This window comes from Zootermopsis nevadensis, unplaced genomic scaffold (assembly GCF_977971745.1).
Source record: "Zootermopsis nevadensis isolate Lab colony 2312 unplaced genomic scaffold, Znev_1.0 Znev_ptg000009l, whole genome shotgun sequence".
Taxonomy (NCBI): domain Eukaryota; kingdom Metazoa; phylum Arthropoda; class Insecta; order Blattodea; family Termopsidae; genus Zootermopsis; species Zootermopsis nevadensis.
This window is the reverse complement of record NW_028259141.1, coordinates 6,435,845-6,457,350: the sequence shown is the minus strand read 5'-3', so window position 1 is coordinate 6,457,350 and position 21,506 is coordinate 6,435,845. Positions and strand designations below refer to the sequence as shown.

The 21,506-nt window shown below is 39.8% G+C and overlaps 1 protein-coding gene across 10 annotated transcripts in view; it reads right to left on the bottom strand.

Annotated features, from left to right (window-relative positions):
• The window catches only part of LOC110829317 (tripartite motif-containing protein 2), a 46,690-nt gene that overhangs the window by 8,330 nt on the left and 16,854 nt on the right, over positions 1-21,506 (bottom strand). For 4 of the 10 annotated variants that reach the window (XR_015534362.1, XM_022062924.2, XM_022062928.2 and 1 more), the window contains exons 2-9: positions 8,264-8,373; positions 7,758-8,017; positions 6,379-6,546; positions 4,952-5,167; positions 3,726-4,013; positions 2,422-2,790; positions 1,381-1,566; positions 481-588 (exon numbers count right to left, since the gene is read on the bottom strand). Coding sequence is in view for 9 of the 10 variants with exons in the window: in XM_022062924.2 (XP_021918616.1) it covers positions 481-588; positions 1,381-1,566; positions 2,422-2,790; positions 3,726-4,013; positions 4,952-5,167; positions 6,379-6,546; positions 7,758-8,017; positions 8,264-8,373 (1,705 nt within the window). In the remaining variant the exon portion in view is untranslated. Of the gene's footprint in view, positions 1-480; positions 589-1,380; positions 1,567-2,421; positions 2,791-3,725; positions 4,014-4,951; positions 5,168-6,378; positions 6,547-7,757; positions 8,018-8,263; positions 8,374-9,014; positions 9,800-9,862; positions 10,344-12,560; positions 13,149-13,631; positions 13,856-21,506 lie in introns of those variants that run through there. The other 6 variants (XM_087345901.1, XM_087345900.1, XM_087345899.1 and 3 more) reach the window with 6 other exon arrangements.

The following is a 21,506-nucleotide window of genomic DNA, read 5'->3' as shown; positions in this document are numbered from 1 at the left end:
CACACACTCCATTGGTCCTTCAGATACTGCATTCACCAGCAGATATGAACATACAATTCTGTGTTCCTATGCAAAGAGGGAAGGAGCTTCAGGACATTCTAAATATTATCCAAATGATGACGGCTGTTTTGTGGGTTGTAGCACCATGTAGTCTGGTAGAAAACAGCCATCTTCAAACTCACTGTCATGAAGACCTGAAATCTCATACTCATTCAAATGCAAACTAATAACCGAAACAATTCCGCAACAGTAGTTCTGGGGATGCGGAACTGTTGGATATACTAAGCTCAGACCAAAGATGTGTCCTCTGCTTTAGATACATTCGATTAAGCATTTTATCCACTATCCCTGTCACATTTACACCAAGTTCCATGACTTTATAAGGGCCCAAGAATTTGTCACTCCAAAATCATAAAATTCTCGAGACAATCAATAATAAAGTACATTTGTCATTTCTAAACAATAAAACAGGAAACATACCTGGAAAAGAATCTTTCCATCAGAATCAAATACAAAGACACAACTGAGGCCATTGTCTGCTACAAGAACATGACCATATCCTCTGTCCACCGCTACATCTATTGGTTCCTAGAAAATAAAATATATGAATAAGTACAATAATCAAATACGTATCAAAGTCTAAACAGCATCAGTTTAAAGTAAGCCTTCCTTTAAATAGTTCTTATGAACATATGAGTATCATATGTTGATTTAACATCTGCTTGCTACTAAAAACAGCATTTCACTTGAGACAGTTATGTTACATTACTTTATGCAGAAAGTCTAAAAACTTGGGAAACTGAGTCAATACGTACAAAGCATCAATAGATGCCACTAGGAAACAAACAAAAACATTACTACTTTTAGGGCCAAGGCTGAGAATGACAATTTACTTAGGATGATTCAACTATTTGTACTCTGAAAGGAAAATTCTATGAAAAATCTTTGGCCCCCTAAAGAATAATGATGGATTGTATAGAATTAGATATAATGCGGAGTTAGAAGAATTGATCCATCATGAGCACGTTGTGAGATATATTAAATCACGATGGTTAAGATGGGCGGGATATGTGGTCAGAATGGGAGAGGACAGACTGCCACATTTGGTATTAAACCAGAAATTGTGGGGAACAAGACCTAAAGGAAGACCAAGGGGGAGGTGGATTGATGCGATAGAGGAAGATATGAGAAAGATGAAAGTGTGCAACTGGAAGAAGGTAGCTCAAGATAGGAAGAGATGGGGACATATTGTTCGGGATGCCAGAGCCCACCACGGGCTGTAGTGCAAGAGAAGAAGAGAAGAGAAGATTCAACTATTTGGGTCAGGAGTGTGTTACTGAAACAAGATACTAAGTTAACATTAAAATTTATGGCCTTTACCTGGAAAGCATTGTGTGAAAAGTTAGAAAGTGTGTCACCGTGGAGAGGAGACAACTCGGTAACAGTTTTTGTACGCCAGTTAACTATAACTAGCCCATTGTTTGAAACAGCAATACCAGTGCAACTCCTCCCTGCCAGACCCTCATTTTCTATGTGACGAACAAACTCCAGGTCTGGTGTTAGCACCTGAAACACACATATTGCATTAGCATTCAGAGTAAACCAGAATGACAATAACGCAGCCCTCAGAGATTTAAGACACAGCCTACTTTAATGTACTCTCTCATGTACGAAGATACTGAGGGCTCTTTATTTTACCTGTGAACTTTCACAATTTGAAAGAAGAGCATAATAGAAAAGGATTTGAGGTTCTCATAGCAGTGAGTATGAAGATGGCTGTCTTCTGAGTTGTAATGCCATGCAGTCTGGTAGATATTTACCGACGTTTAAGAGGTACTTGCTACCTCCAAGATTACGGATATGAAGAATAGGTACCTCTGACATGTTAGTAAACTTCTACCAGACTACACAGCCATCTTCATTTCTAAAAAATCTGCTGTATTGTATGTTAACATCAGCCGCTAACACACACAAGGTTGTAGTAAAAGTAATAGCAATAGTTATAATTATACACATGCAAGATAATGCATAGAAATCTGCAGTAACTCTGCCTGTTTGGAAAGGGAAAGAAACTCTACTGCAGAAAAAGAATAAAACATTACAGGAACTACGGATAAGTAATTAATACTGGTTGTACCTCAACTTAAGACTGATGATACGACGTGGTATTTCTCCAGACAGGGGCAAGTGCAAGCAGAAGATTACTAGATTTATTGCAAAAATATGCATAAACTTCTTTTTTGCATAGTTACCTAATGTTCTGATACTATAATGCAGTGTCTGACAGCTTGGAAACACAGAATAATTATCACTAGACATTTATTTTACACTATCAAATTTCATAAAAGAGATTGAATTACTTCAAGAAACATAAGTTTTGTAAAAGAGAAGCACATTTCAAATATTTCTGTAACTTCTGACCTTTATTCTGGAATTGCCTGTATCCACAACATATATGGTTCCTCCATCAGCCTCGTCAATAGCGACTGCGACAGGCTGAAGAAACTCGTCTTTTCCTGAGCCACGAGACCCATACACTGATGTTGGATTATTGTGTTCAGTCACATCAAAAAACAGAGGACAGTCTTTAATTGGACGTTCAAACACAGACAATTTTAACACATATCGTCCTGCGGCAGGAGGTCGGAACTTGATCCTGTATGTTCCGTCTTCGATATCCTCGATCTGAGAATCTAGTGCTGCTGATTCACTGCCAGAGACATCCAATGGCAGAACTTCTACTGTTACAGGATCACCTCCTGATGTACGAGGATCTCCATGGTAATCTACCTGTGGAAAACAATCTAATGATACAGCAGTGAACCTTTAGCAGCAATTCAACTATACACAAAGCAACCAAATTAACCAAAGGTTATGAAGACAAAGAAGTATGATAATGCAGGACTACTGTGGCTGAAATTTAGGTGGCATAACAACTCAAGCCTTATTGAGTCATCAAAGAACACTGCCTTATTATTCTCAGGCTTAATATGTTAACACACATGCAATATTTTGACACTAACTGTCTCTGTCATGAATATGATGTTGATGTTTATTTGCTCAAAAATGAGCTTGCTGCTTCTTTACAATTGCAACCAAATGGAAATGAGCCTCACCAGGAAAATGTTGCAGGGTAGAACCTTTTTATGTCTTACCCAATGACTAAATTCAGCCTCTGTTGACAATTCAATTTTACATGGGATGTGTGCGCTCAAAATGTGCAAATATTGAATTACTAAATTCATGTTCAGTTCAAAGTCTTTATTAAGCTTTTAAAGCCAAGTGGGATCTACATATATCAAATTTAAAAAATAGTAACTGTGCATTTTGTATATATGAGTCTTGCACGAATATTAGTGTAAACAATGACTATTTCCTTAAACAGCATTAACAAATTGATCTGTATAATGGTGAAGTGCTGTTTCCTTTGTGGTAAAGTCTGAATTCATTAATACTATTTCAAGAAAAAGTCTTAAACATGTTAAACATGTAGAAATTTTTCAACACATAGGTGCCTTGCCCAGACAGTGTACATGATAGTCGTTCCCATTTATACATAAATAATAACATGCTTTACATGCAAGCTTTATAGAAATAAATATCATTGTGACCTGGAGGCAAAAAACCCCAGATCCAATGGGTTAAGGATTCTCATAATTGCATAGTTCTACACCTAACCAGTAAAAGAAAGACACCAAACACAATATTTGTATCACGACACTTACTGTGTGAAGAAAAGCTGTGGTCTCCAGTTGGGCTATAACTGGACCGTTTAATTGCGCTGTGCACAAGCTGGGAAACGTAGTGCTTGTACGAACACGACCCAACTGAGAAAGAGCAGTTTCAAGGGTTGCATAGCTATCATTGTGAGTGAAATCACATGTGAGAAATGCGTTTTCTCGAGGTTCTCCAAGGGTCCCAGCAGCATCTAACTTTTCACTTAGGCTTCCAATACGTTGCGTGATGTTGCGCACCTCCACCTGATACTGCAAACCTTCACATTCTCTCTCCACCTGAACACAGGTAAGTTATGTTTTAATCAATATAATAATGTCACTGGAGATCCATATACAGGCATACCTCGTTTTATTGCACTTCGCAGATATTGCGTTTTTTATAAATTCAAGGTTTGTGGCAACCCTGCGTCGAGCAAGTCTATCAGCGCCATTTTCCCAACAGCATGTGCTCAGTTCGTGTCTCTATGTCACGTTTTGGTAATTCTCGCAATGTTCCTTTAGACATAATGCACATTTAACAGACTACAGTATAGTGTAAACATAACTTTTATATGCACCGGGAAACCAAAAAATTCATGTGACTCGCTTTATTTTGGTGGTCTGGAACCGAACCCGCAATATCTCCGAAGTATGCCTGTATATGGCAAGTGAAAGTTTAAAAAAAATCCTCAGAATACGGGACTAAATATTAGGGAAGTGAAAAATCACTCACAATCTACATTATAATTAGTAAAATTTGTGCCTAAACAATCAGAATCTTAAGTTAATAGTAAATCTGAATTATAAAACTGCTATAATACATCAATTTTCTGTGCTTGTAGATAACAAATTTATCTTCTTCTTCTGTCATTCAAGGTTAGGCTATGAGCATCTTCAGATTCAGAAGTTTCAATGCACACTTTTGAACAAATTTTTATAACCATGATAAATATGTCACATCACATAAAGAAATGCTCATCACAGTTCTTCTGCAGCACAAATTATTATCATACAAGGCTTCAATCTCCCCGAAAGGAATTCATGGCCCAATTAAATTGAGGCATTTCATTAATGCAAGCCCAATTCAGTGTGCCAGTACATGATAAGAAAGGCCTTGTAAGCAATGCTTAAAAATTAGTGTTCTGAAAAATGCACATTACTTCCTAAAAACAAAGATAAAATAGTGGCATGAAACTACGCTGATTTGCAGATGGTTAACGTGTTTATTTTCTCACCTTATTTTTTTCACCCTCTATAAGAGCTAGTTGTTCTTCCAGAATTTTTCTCTTTTCCTCGCATGCTGTACCTACAGCAGCCACCATTTCTTGTTGCCTATGCTCCAGGAGTGCAGAAACATCTTGAAATGTTCTGTTCACTTGATCCAAGCAATGTTCTGTAGCCAAGTTCAACCTGTGCAGTTCCTGCGTCACAGCATCCTGCGCTTGTGATAGCTGTCCATGAAAAACATATATATACACTTCTTCTTTATTACGCCGTCTCCTTTACAGGAGGTTGGCGACATATTACGAACAGGATCCTTCCATTCTTTTCTCGGACTCGGACCTGTTCATATATGTTTTTTAGGCGGGTGATACAGAATTGGTTTGCCATTGCTTTCGTCTGTGTGTATGGAGTATGGAGTAATCGTTGGGATGCCACGGAGAAGCCCCGGAGGAAAACTCCGTGTTGCCTAGATCACAGCCTTGCCCAACACAAGTTATAAATTCGGGCACCGCCGGGAATCGAACTCGATTACAAGGCCAGCGTTCTAACCGCAAGACCACCGTGGCGGTCCATATATACACTTACAAGTCACAAATTCAAATACAGACAAACCTATTCAGTTGTTACATATAAGTGGGCATTTTTTCAAAGTAAAACATGGTCTACTGTTATGTGAAGAGCAGTTACTATGCAATATAGTACAGACAGTCGGAAAACCACAAAATGTACTTTCAGCTTCCGAAATAATAAGATGACACGTTGTATTTGTGAGTTTTCAGTATATTAATAAATCTAAACTCCCAAGTACAGAATACAGCACAGATGAAAAGTGTTGTGTCTTCTTGTGTCAGCATCTCTCCAGAGACTCACATTTAGTAAAGTTTATTTTTTAAATTATACAATTTACAACATTCAAAACAAAAATTTAAAAGAAAAAGGTTTTTTGTAGTCCACTGTTACTATCATGGAGGCATTCTGGGAGCACTGGACCTCAGTGAAGTTGAGACAGATCATTTCAGTGTTTTATTGTTATAAGGCATGAAAACTCCACGAAAGTCATGAAAATACATGTAAAGTGTAAATGGCTGGTGGCACTGAATACCCATGAATTCTGAGCCAACAAATGCACTAATTATAAGATTTCTGATACAACTAATCTGTGTCACATTTCTGCATTAAATTTATGGGCTATATATACACATGCGCCCGCACACACACACACACACACACACACACACACACACACACACTCTGTATGTACTTTTTAAGCCTACAAATATTAATAGAGTACATGCCCCTAATTTTAATGAAGAAACAATTTGAAAACAATATCACTGCAGCTGACCGATTAGGAAAATGGTAACCAACGCAGTATGTAGTGAAAAGGTTGTACCCTAGCACAGCCACAAAAAAATCTCCCATTACAATTGATACATACCTTAGATATGCACTCATTAGCCTTGTAGAGGAGGATCTCGGACATGCGTTTGATTGCGATGGAGAAAGGAATGATAGTGTGTTCACAGCTCGTTCCGCTTGTGCTGTGACTCCCACCAGTGCAGATTGTACAGAACACAGTGTCACAAGTCTCACAGAACAGCAGTTCCTGTAGCGTTTAAGAAATGAATCTTTGGTGATAACAGTCATAACTCAGAATACCACAATCCAAATGTTCACTAATCTACAACCTGAAATATCACGTTGCTTACATCTGTGTGGAGTTTCTTGAAGTGGGTGTTTCAGCAGTAGAAATGCAGATTGGCCGCTATTAATCATGGGACAATTTCTTTATGCAGATCCTGACTGGTGCAGTAAGGCTGACTAAAAGGATGATAAGTCTTGGTTTCAATTTTCCAGCACTGATCACCCTGATTTTATCTGCTGGTTAACCTTAAAGAAATGGGCTGTGGACGCAAAAGGAGACTACTGACCTCATGGATCAATGAAGTGCATTGTCATGCGTGTATAACCTCACATTACATCTCCATTGCAAGAATAACCAGCTGAAGAAGAAAGCTGTGTGTTTGGTACCTACTAATTTATATTTTAGTATTCTGTGCTAACATTGCCTGATATAATGTTAGGAAGAAATGTCACGCTGTTCTTCGTGGTCTGTTCAAGACATTACCAAAGTGCCTAGAATTGTCAAGCAGAATGAAAATTATACCTGAAAACATTTGGAGCTGTGTAGACAAAACACTGGTAAGAAATACTTAAAGCGGTCCATCCACGTACAAGTCCGGCTCGGCTCGGATTCCATTGAGCCAAACTTGTTTGTGGGTGGGGTGTCGCGAGCCGAGTCTGCTATGCATGTGTGGTGAAATATATCCGAGCCCGGCTCACGAGTCAAGCTCGCCGAGCCAGACTCGTGCGTGGATGGGCCGCTTTAGAAACAGTAACTTTAGGCAAATTAATATGCACTGTTACATATCTTTTGTTTATTAAGAGATCTGGAATATAAAGAGTGAAATTTAAAAAAGGATTGTAAAACTTATTTTTTTAACTTATGGCAATGTTCTGTAGCAGAAAGTACAGATAACAAATTAACAAAGTTAAAATTCAATTAGATTATTTTTGTTCATTCGGGGTTCTACAATAAATAGTGAGATTTATACATGTTTACACACACACGCTTACACATGAAGAGAATATTTTTAACCCAAACAGCATGCATACATTCCAGACGCCATGGTTATCTCACACTTTTGATTTGTGCGGGCCTGCTTATAAGTGTGTTAGGAGTTTTTCTATCATTCTTACACACTTTGAGTTTTGTACACATACAAATGCACGTGTCTGCATGTCAGTAGCCCCTACCTGATTTATGTGTACAGAACACTTCGGAATGACTTCCCTCCGCTGTCGTGACATCAGATCCAACAGCTGATTGACAAGAAATGAAGGTGGAAGGGCACTCACTCCTCCCCGCGGGATCGTGATCAACTCCCGACAGATGGGGCAACGAAATGATCCAGTTTCCCGTGTCTGAGAGGCTGCGATCCTCGACAGGCAATGCAAACACACCGTATGTGAGCACGGGAGTAATTTTGGTGTGTGCTCACTCCCATCATACATACCTGCATAGAGAAATGTGAATAATTAAGAAACACAAACACTTCTGCTTAAACTAATTAACACTGCCTACTGTTTTTAATTTAATATAATTATAAGATATGAATGAACATGACAAATAACTTATGATAAACGTGGAAAAAAACAATATATTTAAGAACTGGTGAAAAAGTAATTCCAATTTATAAAATGGAGATGACATTCGTGCACAACAGGTATCAAAGGTACAGAAATTTATAATAAATACTCACAGAGACATGTGCCACAGGTCAAAAAGCTCTCGTTGAAGTCTTCGTAGTTGATGGAAACAGTCTCCACCAATGTGGAGCTCATGCTCACCATCCTCTCCCCGAGACGTGTCCTGGGAAAAAAATAAAGAAAATATAACACTTGAATCTTTAAAAATGCAGATAAGAGTTAATGCAGCTACAGGTAAACCCGTCTTTGGCGCCTTACCGAGGTCCATAACACAAAAACGTATGGGGGACTTGTGTAAAACAGATACGAACATGCAAGGCTTGATGATTTCACAGAATCTGACGCATCTTGTTGCCTGAGAAGACTTAATTCAGATACAAACATCATGGTAAGCTAATGTTACGTGTCGGAATTGACACTCCATTCCAGAAGCAAGGACATTTTTCAGTATATGAACCATATCAGCAAACCAAAATCTTTCTTGGAACACAGTTGAAGAGATATTCTTCTAAAATACATTGGAAAATATTACTGCTGACATACAACTAGTTTCACCATTTCTGATAACTGCATGGATTAAATGTTCAGTCTTAGGTTACGAGATGTCCTATGTACATGGTATTGTTGCTTATCTGAATGACCTTAATATACTGACTTCATAAACAAATAACCCCAGATTGCTACAATAATACAAGTTTTTAGTCAGCTAAGATGGGGAAATAGAATATGTGGACAGAATTTTGATGGGGAAGGCTCTTTGAAAGCAACTGCTTTCAAGATAAAAAACAAAAAAATATAACGTACTGGAAACCAGTTCCTTAGTTTCAATGACACACCACGTCCCCTACAGTTAATTTTATTCAAAGAACACATAAGAATCCAACTTTCACATAAATGTTCAAACGCTGAAAGTTGCGACTATCGATAAATACTGTGATACTGGATTGGAAGAAGATGAAACAAGTGCAGACAGCACTCAATCTTAAGAGTGGTATTCACTATGTCAGAGGACGGTCACTTCCAGCCAGCATGGACTGACTACTCTTTCCATATGAGGGCCACAACAAACATCACAATGTTTGCGCCTGCTATCAGCAGCTGTCTGCGATAAGATACCGGTACTTAAGTCGATTATCGGTAATGACTGCTTGTGTTCGATATATCTGGGAGAAGTCTTCAGTGCTACATCTACACCGAATCAATAGGACTGGTTATTTAGCGTCGAATGAGATAAAGTTGACCGTGAGAGATGGATATGAAACGGGCGTAGACAAACGCAATTGTGACCTTTTAATAAACGACATTTCGTTCCAACAGCCGATAAAAACAAAGGAAACTATCGGTCAAGAAAAAGTAGGTTGATGCTTAATGAATTATTTCGTTGAAAGGATAGCTTCATTTAGTAACAAATTTTGATGTTCACATGTAGAAAAGTTGGGATATTAAAGAACGTTATCTTGGTTCAGGAAAAGTTTGAATATGAGGTATATGAAACAACATAATGGAGAACAACACATGAAAATAATCTTTATGGCAATGAACTAGACACCGAAAAATTGCAGTTACTTAATCATGGACGTTAAGATGAACGGGACATTGTCACATTTCATTTTCCCCACACGCAGCACTACATTCCATATGTGGTGCCTTACCTCCATAAACTGCCAATGAACACTCCTATAATGCGTCTTAAGTCTTAAAAGTATGTAAAGGTTTCATGGCACAATGTTGAAACGTGGGTGTTTGAAACCACACACAAAACCGCTGTTGGCAACCAGAATCCACGCTTCCATCTTAGGAACCTCCAAATACGATACAGGCAAGCGATCTTATCCCTGTGATCGCTGTGTGTACACGTGTGCCTTTATTCAACGGTCATGGTGAAGAACATCCGTTCATTCCAAAATAGAATTCTGCGGGGTGTGAGGTCTCGTGCTGTCTGTGACGAATTTTTCCGTGTATGTGTTGTATTTAAAGATTAAGTATTCAATGCATGTACAGTCGTGTTACATTATGGTGGCCACTGCATCGTGGCTGCACATGTAACATGTACATTATCAGTGGAAGGGGGGGATATGGATCATGCGAACTAATTAAACTACAAGTTAAATAAGATAGTGTAATTGCGTCATATTGTGAATATTATATCAATTATTTATTTTTAATCCGTCTGATCACAATATAATTTTATTTAAAATTTCTTATAATTAAGATAATAAAATATCATTCATGTTCCTTATCGATTGATCGAAGTAACCGGGGCGAATATTTGCGTTACATGTCCGCAAGAAGTAACGGGCAAGGACATTAGACATAAGGAAGCAAATACTATTGTCCATACCACAAACACTTTTTCCCAACGGCAGTACTTTGTACCTAGCTATGTTAGTTCATGTGTAGATAATGTCTTTGGTTTGCATAGTACATGCTTTTACTTCTACCCGCAAATTAGTTATGTAGACGAAAAACACAGTCAAATCCCAGACACTGTAAAAGTCCACTGGTAGTACAAATCCCGCTCATGCAACATCAATATATTTCATGACAAATTTACAGTCAATGTTTGCAGCTATTTTATAACTACAATATCACTCCTTTCCACCACCGACATCTTAACACAAAGTCTTGATTTTCTCCCCAATAATTTTATCTTAAATATCCTCTCGCACAACCTAGATGCTGTCATAGTACTGTACAGGTAGGTTACCATGGTAGCCAAATGATGGATAATGGGGGGAGGGTAGAAACGGAGCGTTTCAGTACTAGTCTGGCAGGAAACATTTGCTCTGCTCCGATCCTTCGTCCATTTGTTCACTGCATTGCGTGCAGTGACACACGTCAGAGATGGCTAACACCAGTAAAATAACGTTTAACAAAGTAATTCACAGTAACAGGGAGATAATAATAATGTTGTACTGTACCGATGTTTTCTTAACAATCCGTAGAACGCCTGCTAACGAGACCCTGACGCGGCCGGTTAGACCGAATGGCAACTCTGAACATAGCCTGCGCGTATAGCGCCTTGGTGCTCCTCGGATGCAGGTCTTTAATCTACAAGAAAGCTAATCCTCTCAAAGGGTAAGAGCTCGGGCACTTACTCCACAAACACGCAAAGAATTTTTTAATGCGATGAAAAAAACGCCACTTTTCTTTAAATACGTTTGTCGAGCTGTCAGAAACTATGATTAAATGTGGTATAGACGGTATGTGATAAGGTATGAGCATAAACGATTAGCAGTGGCGTCAAGACCGATTTAAAATCCTGTCAGGACTTCTGATCCGGTGCCATTTTCTACAACATAAATATACAGTGTCCCGTTGACAGCACACTGGGTCTTCGCGGTGGGACGCCCGTGTCTTATCGCCTGAACGGGACAGTGCGAAATTTGACAGAAATAATAGTTTCATTCACAAACAACTCATAACATGGCATACGATTTCATCTAGACAATATATGAATTAATTAATTTCGACCAAACACAGTAGCAGGTCAATAAATGTCAAAGAAAAATATCTCCAAAAATCTTTCGATAAACACACGCATAGTATGCAGACTGCATTAATCACGAAAATATTACTGACACTCTGCGCTGCGTAGAGTCGCTTCAAATGAAATGACAGTTCTTACCAATCCACCCACTTGCGTTTCGTACGATGTCATTCTATTATGGGAGGGATTATGCTAGATATGTCCACCCTCCCTTCCTCTCCAACCCATGAGAATGTAATTAAACCAAACAATGCTCATACTCCACACACACTATAGTCGGCGCAATAGTTTTTGGCCGGTGGAATTTTCAAGGGGAAGGCTAGGAGCGAGTCACTTGTGCGATAGTATAATGCTGACTGCACCGAGGAGCTTATCGGACTGAACGCCCAAACAAAAGAAATACACTGACCGTGCCACCTCAGGTACAGAGACTAGGCCCGTCCGCCAGTTCCGCCAACTTCTCCACCGGCCAAAGACTACTGCGTCGACTATACCAACTAACCGACAGTAAAAGACTAACCAAGACTGCAAAGAAATAATTCTACACGCGATTTCACAATCGTCGCCGTGAGAACATTTCTCAAAAAGTGCTAACCACTGCGCAGAATCGGTTCTGTAATTCCGGATATGAAATATGCAAGCTGACAGACGTACACAAACCTCCAGATCACACCTTCAATTCACGCTCGCTTTGGAAAGTAAGTGTAAATACACAATCGGGGTATACTGGTGTGACTTTCACGAGACTGCATTTCTTGTCGAATGGCGTGGAATGTAGAAGGGTCACAAAGATCATTAGATTGTAAAACATCACAGCTTTCTTTCAAGTGCATGAAAGCTGATAAAACTTCTCATCTTACCTTCAAAACAGGACACGTTTTTGGTCGACTTCGGAGTGTCTTAACCTCTGAGAACAAGAAACCGATTAACGGGTATAAGTTAAAAAACCTCAAAAACATGATTAATCCTTTGTCCGTTATCCGATGTCCTGTTCGTGTTTCAGCAGCCAGAACTGCTAACTATAACTAACACGCACAGAAAACACACACACTGTGACTTCCTGCTTGCAATCCACTTTCGTTACCTTGTCCTTTGTATGTACGTAAGTCTCAACAAGTTCATGGAGGTTAGATAATGTAGAAACAAACAAAAGTGAGAAGGCGTATTCCAACGGATACAGTCACCAAGAACATCCTCTGCTATTTTTCACACGTAATTGGACTTGATGTTAAATTACTGTAGGTACAGAGCGTGTCGTTTCAAATGCAACCCAACAATAAGCCACATAGGCTTACTTATTATTTAGTGTTCTGTCTGACGACAGGTCCATATGAACAGGATCCTTCCATCCTTTTCTCGGACTGGGACCTGTTCATATACGTTCTTGGAAGATGATCCAGAAGTGGTTTGCCATTGCCTTCTTCTGTGTGTGAATGGAGTAATTGTTGGGATGCCACGGAGAAACCGGGGAAGCCCCCGGAGGAAAACTCCGTGTTGCCTAGACCACGGCCTTGCCCAACACAAGTTATAAATTCGGGCACCGCCGGGAATCGAACCCGAGACCCCAAGAATGCGGTACAAGAATGAAACAAACACACACTTTTTTTTATATAAATCAGAAATCACAAACATGGCGACGGTATGAAATTCTGATTCTGCATCTAGAAATGTGTATTACCTTAAAAATGCATAAATACCTATTTTTATTGGCGAATTTAATTATAATTTTATCTCTTTATTATCAGTGAATATAACTTCTATTTTACACGAAGCTCAAATCCAATTTTTTCGGCTTGTTTGAAAATGGCCAATCATTTTACAGCAGGCCAAAGATCTGAACCATTATAATCATTTTATTATTGTTTACGTGACTATTCTAACGAAATCCAAAAGGAAGTTTGACTTAGTGTGATATCTGTAGTGTTACCAACTTTCCAAAACCAGATTTAGTAGATAAAGCATGACAGGCCAGTGATGTACCCAGGACCCCAAGGAACGTACTTCGAAATCTTGTCCATCATCAGGGCGATAATCGTCCTGATGATGGAGGCAGCAATCACTTCTGAAACGTCGGTAAACGTTTCTACCAGACTACGCGACGCAACATCCCAGGAGTACAGTCATCTTCACACTCGCCACCATTAGAACCTGGAATCTCACAGAAATAAACCTTATTTAAACACAATCCAATATCGAAGGTGTTAAAAGATAAGAGTTTCGAGTTCATGGATTTCTTATCCTCTGTTCTAAGTCCTATTTTCATTCCTAGACAAGTCAATTCCTTCCTTTTGTTTTCGTAAAATGCATACGTCGTTATAGAAATAATAATAAAAAAAGAATCTTGGAGAACGTAAGGTAAGAAAGAGCCAGTGTACGAGGTCAACGAGAAACTCACAAAGACCGATTTTCAAGGACTACCCTCCATAAAGCACAGATTCAGGATAACGTACCCACGTCGGTGACCTCCAAATGTACAAGTTGTGGGAGAAGACGATGCCCATTGGCTATACGTGACTTCATGTAATCATGTATAAACATTTTGAACACGTTTATAGCTAAGAATCCATCCATCTATCCCCGCTCTGGCTTTTAAGCTACGGACTATGAAACAAAGGAGGGAAATGATTGTCAGGGCCGAGGGCGACATGAAACTTTTGTACGAGTAACCGTAAAACGAGAATAATGCACTCAAGAAGCTAAACCTACCCAAAGTCACCACTGGATAATAAGACCCACATTTCCATGTCTGTGATATTAATACATCCAAACTGATACATGAAGACTATTTAACGATAGTTTCAACTAAAAATTGCTCGAATGAGAAGCGAATACTTGCCATAACGGCTATTAAACACGAATGTATGCATACCTAAATACACCTATAAATTCTATTAACAAAAAATTACGTTATTTACGAAATTAAGACGGAGACAGTAGTTTTCTCCGAAACGTTGGCGAGTCTACACGACGCCAAAACTCAAACAGTACTTTAAATTAGGTTAAGCGCACTCCGTTCCACACAATTACCATTTAATTACTCATTAATCATCCTTCGAATCGACGCGATATTTAATACAAGCATCTGAAAACTAAGTAAATACAAATAAATAAAACAGTAAACAAAGGCTAAGAAACTGCGCATTTACACTCAATTTCTCTGGTAGTAAATTTATTCTCACGTTAAACTATACCATTGAAGGTTGCGTGTTACTATGTTATGGTAAAACCGTGCATAATATTACAAGATTATGACAAACAACAGCACTGCGCGTGTACGTATGTGGACTTCCTGTTAAATGGCGTGTATAGTCGGCGCACTAGTCTTTGGCCGGTGGAGAAGCTGGCGGACGGGCCTAGTCTCTGTACCTGAGGTGGCACGGTCAGTGTATTTCTTTTGTTTGGGCGTTCGGTCCGATAAGCTCCTCGGTGCAGTCAGCATTATACTATCGCACAAGTGACTCGCTCCTAGCCTTCCCCTTGAAAATTCCACCGGCCAAAAACTATTGCGCCGAATATACACGCCAAGAATGTTATGGCTCATACAACACAGGATATGGGACATAATCAAAACACGGAGAGTGTGTCAAGTTGGGGTGTACAAAGAAACGGCGTTCATTGAACTACTATCGGTGGGGGGGGGGGGGCTTTAATTGGGGAAATAACCACCACACGTCCTCATGAGATTACCAACAAATCTATCTATCTGTGGTGTTGCAAAAGAACTGGGTTCAAGTAAAGCATTAATCAACCATTAACAATTCACACTTAAGTAGGCCTAATATTTATCTTCAACAAATATAAAACGGGCAATGAATCACGCCAGTCTTAATTATACTTTTAATAAACACATTTAAATTACCAAAATCTTCATTTACGTTGCAGATAAGCCTACTTATGTACGATGCCAGAGGTACTTCCGAGAAATAGTATGATAAAATTCGAAGTTTCGTGCAAAAGTGATCCCGGAAGACATAATCGACGAACATGAAATTGGCCATATAAATTTTTTTACGCAGGTTAGAAAAGCATAAAATTGATCAAAATCTGGCGTATGGTTTTTAAACTTCGCTACTAAGCACTTTTATGCAGTTCAAGACAGTAATATGACCCTGAGGCAAAGCGTGAGCCATAAACTAGACTTTGAACAATCATGACATAAACGATGCTACTTTAATTACAGAACAAATATTTATAAACTTGCTGGTTACGAAATTATAAATTGAAATGTTAACGTTGTATGGTTACGCAAGCACACAAAGACATTTCCAATGACGCACTTAACAAATAGTTCTTGAAATGAGTCATTAACAGACAATTTCATATTATGTCAGAGCTGAGGTAGCTTAGATGGTTCGTGATTGACAGCTGACTTAACCGGGGTTCGATCCCTGAAAGAGGATTTTCCTCTAACCTCTGAGTCCAGACAAGCTCTGAGGCCCATCCTATCCATTGAGTACCGGGATCCTTTCCCGGGTGTTAAGCGCGGCCAGGGCGTGACTCTGACCACTCACCCCATCTAGTGCTGAAATTAAGAATGAGTAGGAGCTATATTAACTCTCCCCTCAAGCGCTAGACGGCGTGTAGCGGGACTGCTTTACTTACATATTATTTATCTTATTCATACTCTCTGAAAATTTACAACGCCATTAAATACGAAGAAATCATAAAAAAGTGGCTTACGAAACAGCACAGCTGTTGATACGTAACTCAATTTACAACTGCGCTGAAAACGCATGACAGATGAGACAAGAATGTTTGTACATGCATAGGCCTAATAAAGATTCTGAACAGAAGAAATGTAAATAGCTCAGGGATAAAATTTAAAATATGCCTCAATTTCTGCTTCTTATAAACAAATCCTTACGGTATCACGACCAGATAATATTACATAACGAGAAACTTGATTAAATTTCGGTAAAGAGTAATCATATCAAGGATAATGGTAAATGCATGCATTGTCATGGCTTGAAAACGGAAAAGACCACTTGAGAGACGAAATCATAAACTAGAGGATAATATTAAAATGGAGTATGATGCTACAGGATGGATTCGCATGAGACATAGCGGCAATGCACTTTCTTCGAATTTCATAACAGCCGGTGAGTTTCTTGACCAGCTCAGTGACTATCAGCTTCTCAATTAGGACTCTGCTCCATTGAATGAGGTTCTACAGTGCCACACTCTTCTGTATAGGTGTCCTAAGTGGCTTCTTCCCTTCAGATTTGTCGACGAAAATGTATGTTGTCCTATGAATATATTATCTCTCCCACGAGTTGATTTGATGACACTAACAATATTCAGCACGGAAAAGATCACAAATTTTGAAGCTCCTCCTAATGTTTTTAACAAAACTTTTATCTGCCACGTTGTTTACACACATTTTGTCGCACATATTTTCCATAACACGCTAACTAAAAGGTGCGGCAGTTGAAATTATATCACACGTCAGTAGGAACTCATCCTCACAGCGTGTAAATAAATCATTTCACGCAGAACTGCTCATCCCCCAGTAACACGGAACAATGAACTTACAGAACACCATAAGCAGCACGCTCAAACCGTGTTAAAGCTACGATACATGATTTCGGTCTTGATATATCGTCCATCAAAAACAACTTCGTTTTATGACAGAATGTGGGATGACAGGCGTGTACCAAAATCGAAACACGCCCAGCTGGAAACGGCTCTAAGAAGTACAGGGGTGGTCATTAAGAGTGGTACGGAGGCAATCCGCTGCACACTGAAGCCGGTGAAAGGTTTGTCTGCGGAGTAAGAGACGAGAAAAACCTTAACAACGTCATTTATAACGCGGAAGAATGTTCGGTAACTTCACACTTCACCTAGTTGATATATTTAACGCCCGCGCAGGTTATAAATCGTTCTTTGGTTTCCGTTCTCGAGGGCGTTACACCCAGACGACAGCCATCTTCATACTCGCCGTCGTGAAAATCTCAAAACCTAACTTTCTTACCTTTTTCAAGAAGAAATTCAAGAGATGTCTCCATGTCCACACACCTGAAGGACTGTAATATTAAACCCTAAGAACCAGAACTGTTCATTTAACAGAATACTACTTTTAATTTTGTGTTTTAACAGTGTTCCACCTCTAGTTGCCCTGAGGAATACGAGATTCTGCCTGTACACTACTGGTAGCGTGGTACACTTTCCCGAAATACTAAACGAGCAGTAGACTACAGAGAAAGCTGATTATAGTACAAACAACCAAAATACGTGACCAACCGAAAGCCACGGTATCGAGTGACGCTACAGACTGGTTGGTCATTCACACTTGTAAAAAAAACACAGTCATCCGTTAAGAGACGGCAACCATGTTTCCAGACGTTTTGACGCAGACATCACCTAAGAGTTTATTACCGGTGCCCTTTGCCACGAGAGTGGGAATCAAACACCCTACCTCCTAGGCGACGCACACAGAAAACTATGAAACTGAAATAACAGAACAGAACAAACGCCTATGACCACACACTGGCCCTTGAAGGCCTAGTGGTAACTACGAGGTGCGATCAGAAAGTTTCAAGACTGTGTCAATAGAGGGCGAACCGGATGTAGTACGAGCTTCTGCCGCTAGGGGATGCGGCCTACATTCATAGTGAATCAGTGTGCCAGCCGGCATCATCGAATTAGCATTTGTTTCTTAGTTACGGGCGTTTTGGTAGTGCATTACACCGACCCTCCTGCGATTTCGGAATTTTCATGAACAAATCAAATTTTGCCAAAGACTCGCCAAAACGGCTACGGAAACCTATGAAATGCTAAAGCAAGCATTTGGGGAGTCCGCAATGGGTCGTGCACAAACTTTTGTGTGGCATTCACGTTTTAAAAATGGCCGAACCTCTGGTCGACCATCTTCGAGCACAACGCCCGAAAATGTTACGAAGATTCGGCAGGCCATTCACGAAGATCGACGTCGTACCATCAACGACTTGTGCGACATTGTTGGGATAGGCTATGGGACCTGTCAGCTGATTCTAAAGGAAGAACTCCACATGCGACGCATCATGACAACGCGCCAGCGCACACCGCCCTCAAAGTTCGGCAGTTTTTGACCTCAAACACCATGGCCGTCATCCCGCACCCTCCTCATTCGCCGTGTGACTTCTTCCTCTTCCCAAAGATGAAAATTCAGCTAAAGGGAAGGAGATTTGAGACGATAGAAGAGATTCAGGCAGAATCGCAGATGGTGCTTGACAGGCTCACAAAGAAAGATTTCTAGGGATGCTTCCAGGCTTGGCAGCGGCGCTGGGATCGTTGTGTTCACTCCCAGGGGAACTACTTCGAGGGTGATGGATGAATTTAATACCTGAGATAAGTGTACGGGTTTTTATAGGCGCAGTCTAGAAACTTTCCGATCGCACCTCGTATATTCCCCACCAGCGTCAACAATAAATGACTCTTCATTTTATATTTATGGGTTTCGCATGATTCTCACTGTAAACAGGAATTATTTACTTATTTCCTTGAACAGCATCCACCAGCTGTTCTTCGAAGCGCGGTGTTTTCTTTGTGGTAAGGACTGCGTATTTGCACAATATTTAGACGACTTGCTTCAAAAGGAAGTGGTTAGTACACATGCTTCATATTCAGGAGGCCACACTTCGAATCTTGATCCGAAGACCGGGTATCCTGACAAGTTTCTGTAGTTTCCTCAATCTCTCTCTCGGCAAAGGCGAGGATATCTTAAATTAGGCCACGATCGCTTTCCTCCATTACCTTCTCCAATTCATCAATAATTAATCATCCTGTCATTCGGGTTCCTGACAGCGTGATTAAGTGAACCACTAATAAAATACATTGTAGTTACCATTACGAAACAACAATGTACGTGACAATGCAATGTTTCTGGAGGATTCGGTTAACGACTTGACCTCTTTTTGAGGAAGACTATAAAACATCGTCCCATTAACAAATCGCATCACGTCTTGGACTTCAGACGCCGCCGTGGTCTCGATTCTGGTATTCTGACCGCGGAATGTTTACTTCAAAAAGGGTTATAGCCGCAGACATGTTTAAAAACACTACAAATGAACAGCTTAGCTCTCTACGAAGTACGAAAACGGAATGAGACTTTACGTTTCAAGGTCATTTATTGTTATAGTTAAACGATTCACATCATAATCTCCCACGTTGCCCACGCACAAAGAATACTCTTAACCTAAGTTTCAAATCTGTAAAGAAGAATTAATTATGAAGACAAGACGAAAAGTGGTTTTCAGTCTGTACTCGTGTGAACCCGGATCGTGTTTCTTGCGTCAGCTGCTTTCGTCTCCCTTCGTATTGCAGCCAACGAACATAAAGACAAATCTACATCCAGTCGGTCAGAACTTCAAGTCTGCATTTGTACCAGACACAGAACAAGCATTTACGAAAAGGGCATCGACCACATTAAGCTGCGCAAGTCAGAGTGCGGGAAGGGAAGGGGGAGACGGTGTGACCACGCATGCGTAGATATAAAATTAGTTACTGCAATTCCAAACAAACGTTAAGAAATGTGGTTCGTATTATGAAGATTTCTGTCTTCTGGGTTGTTGCGCCGTGCAGTATGGTAGATGTTAACCAACGTTTCAGAGGTCACACAATCTTTCGCAGATTGATTCATGCCTAATCTGTTTAAGACGCATATTATTGAACATTCTTCTTGATCAGTTGGGTCCATCAATTTTTTTTTCCCCAGTGGACACACAACTGGTTAATTTCACCGAATGACCGAAGCGGAACCAGTTTCCAAAACAGAAATAAAATGTCCACAAATACGTGCCAGTTTCACGACACGCCTTCGTCAAAAACCTTTGTCTCTTCGTCACAAAGTCCAGACAGGCTCCAGGGCCCACCCAGTCTCTTATCCAATGGATACCAGAACCATTTCCTCAAACGAGGAACGAAGCTAAATCTCAATGTTCAAAGTGACGGTGAGCTAATCCCACAACTTTGTCTGCACGGCAAAATGCTGACAATCTCTGGTAGCAGGTCCACGGAAACTGACATCAAACCTTATCGATGGAGACTATTCTAAGCTAGTCGCATCCATCTTCTAATCATCACAGCCTATTCCAAGATCATTTTTAATATTCTCATTTTCTCGGTATTCCAAATGCCGACATTTTAAGAGGGTTTTCCACCAAACTTCTCAAATATTTTCGTGTTACGTGATTATTACCTGAAATATAGTATCATAAAACTATAATGTTGCCATTCTACGACTGAAGAACTGTCTTCTGATTAAATAAAACAGCTCATGTAATCCTAAAAGTATTTATAGTATGTACCTAATAAATTAGCGTCTTTGAACAATTAGCCTTCGACAGAGGATAAGTCAAGTATCTATTTCATTACATAAATATGAGTTTGCGCACAACGCACTGAGGTCACGTTTCCACTTACGTAGTTAGTAAGTGAAATCAGTGTACTTTTAAAACTGGTAACACATGCAATGTGTTTCTTCCTGTTTCGTCATTACAGTTTCTCAATGTACTCTGATTAACGCAAAGGAAGTTGCACTATAAACAGTCTTAGCACTACCGGTTTACATTAACCTCTGAATGTTATAGGTTTCACAGGGATTCAGTGTAAATGTCATAAAACCGAGTGGAACAATGTAAAACGAGTCGATCATACTGGTCGCGCTATGCCCCAGACGGATTTCGACCGCTCGAATCGCAGGTTATAAACCATCTCGAATAATCGATCTATAGCCAATCTCGAATAATCGATATATAGCCAAGTTGTTCAGTATTTTCCTGTCTAGGCAGGAAGGGTGGAATGATACCTCACTAAAGGAGTTTTACTAT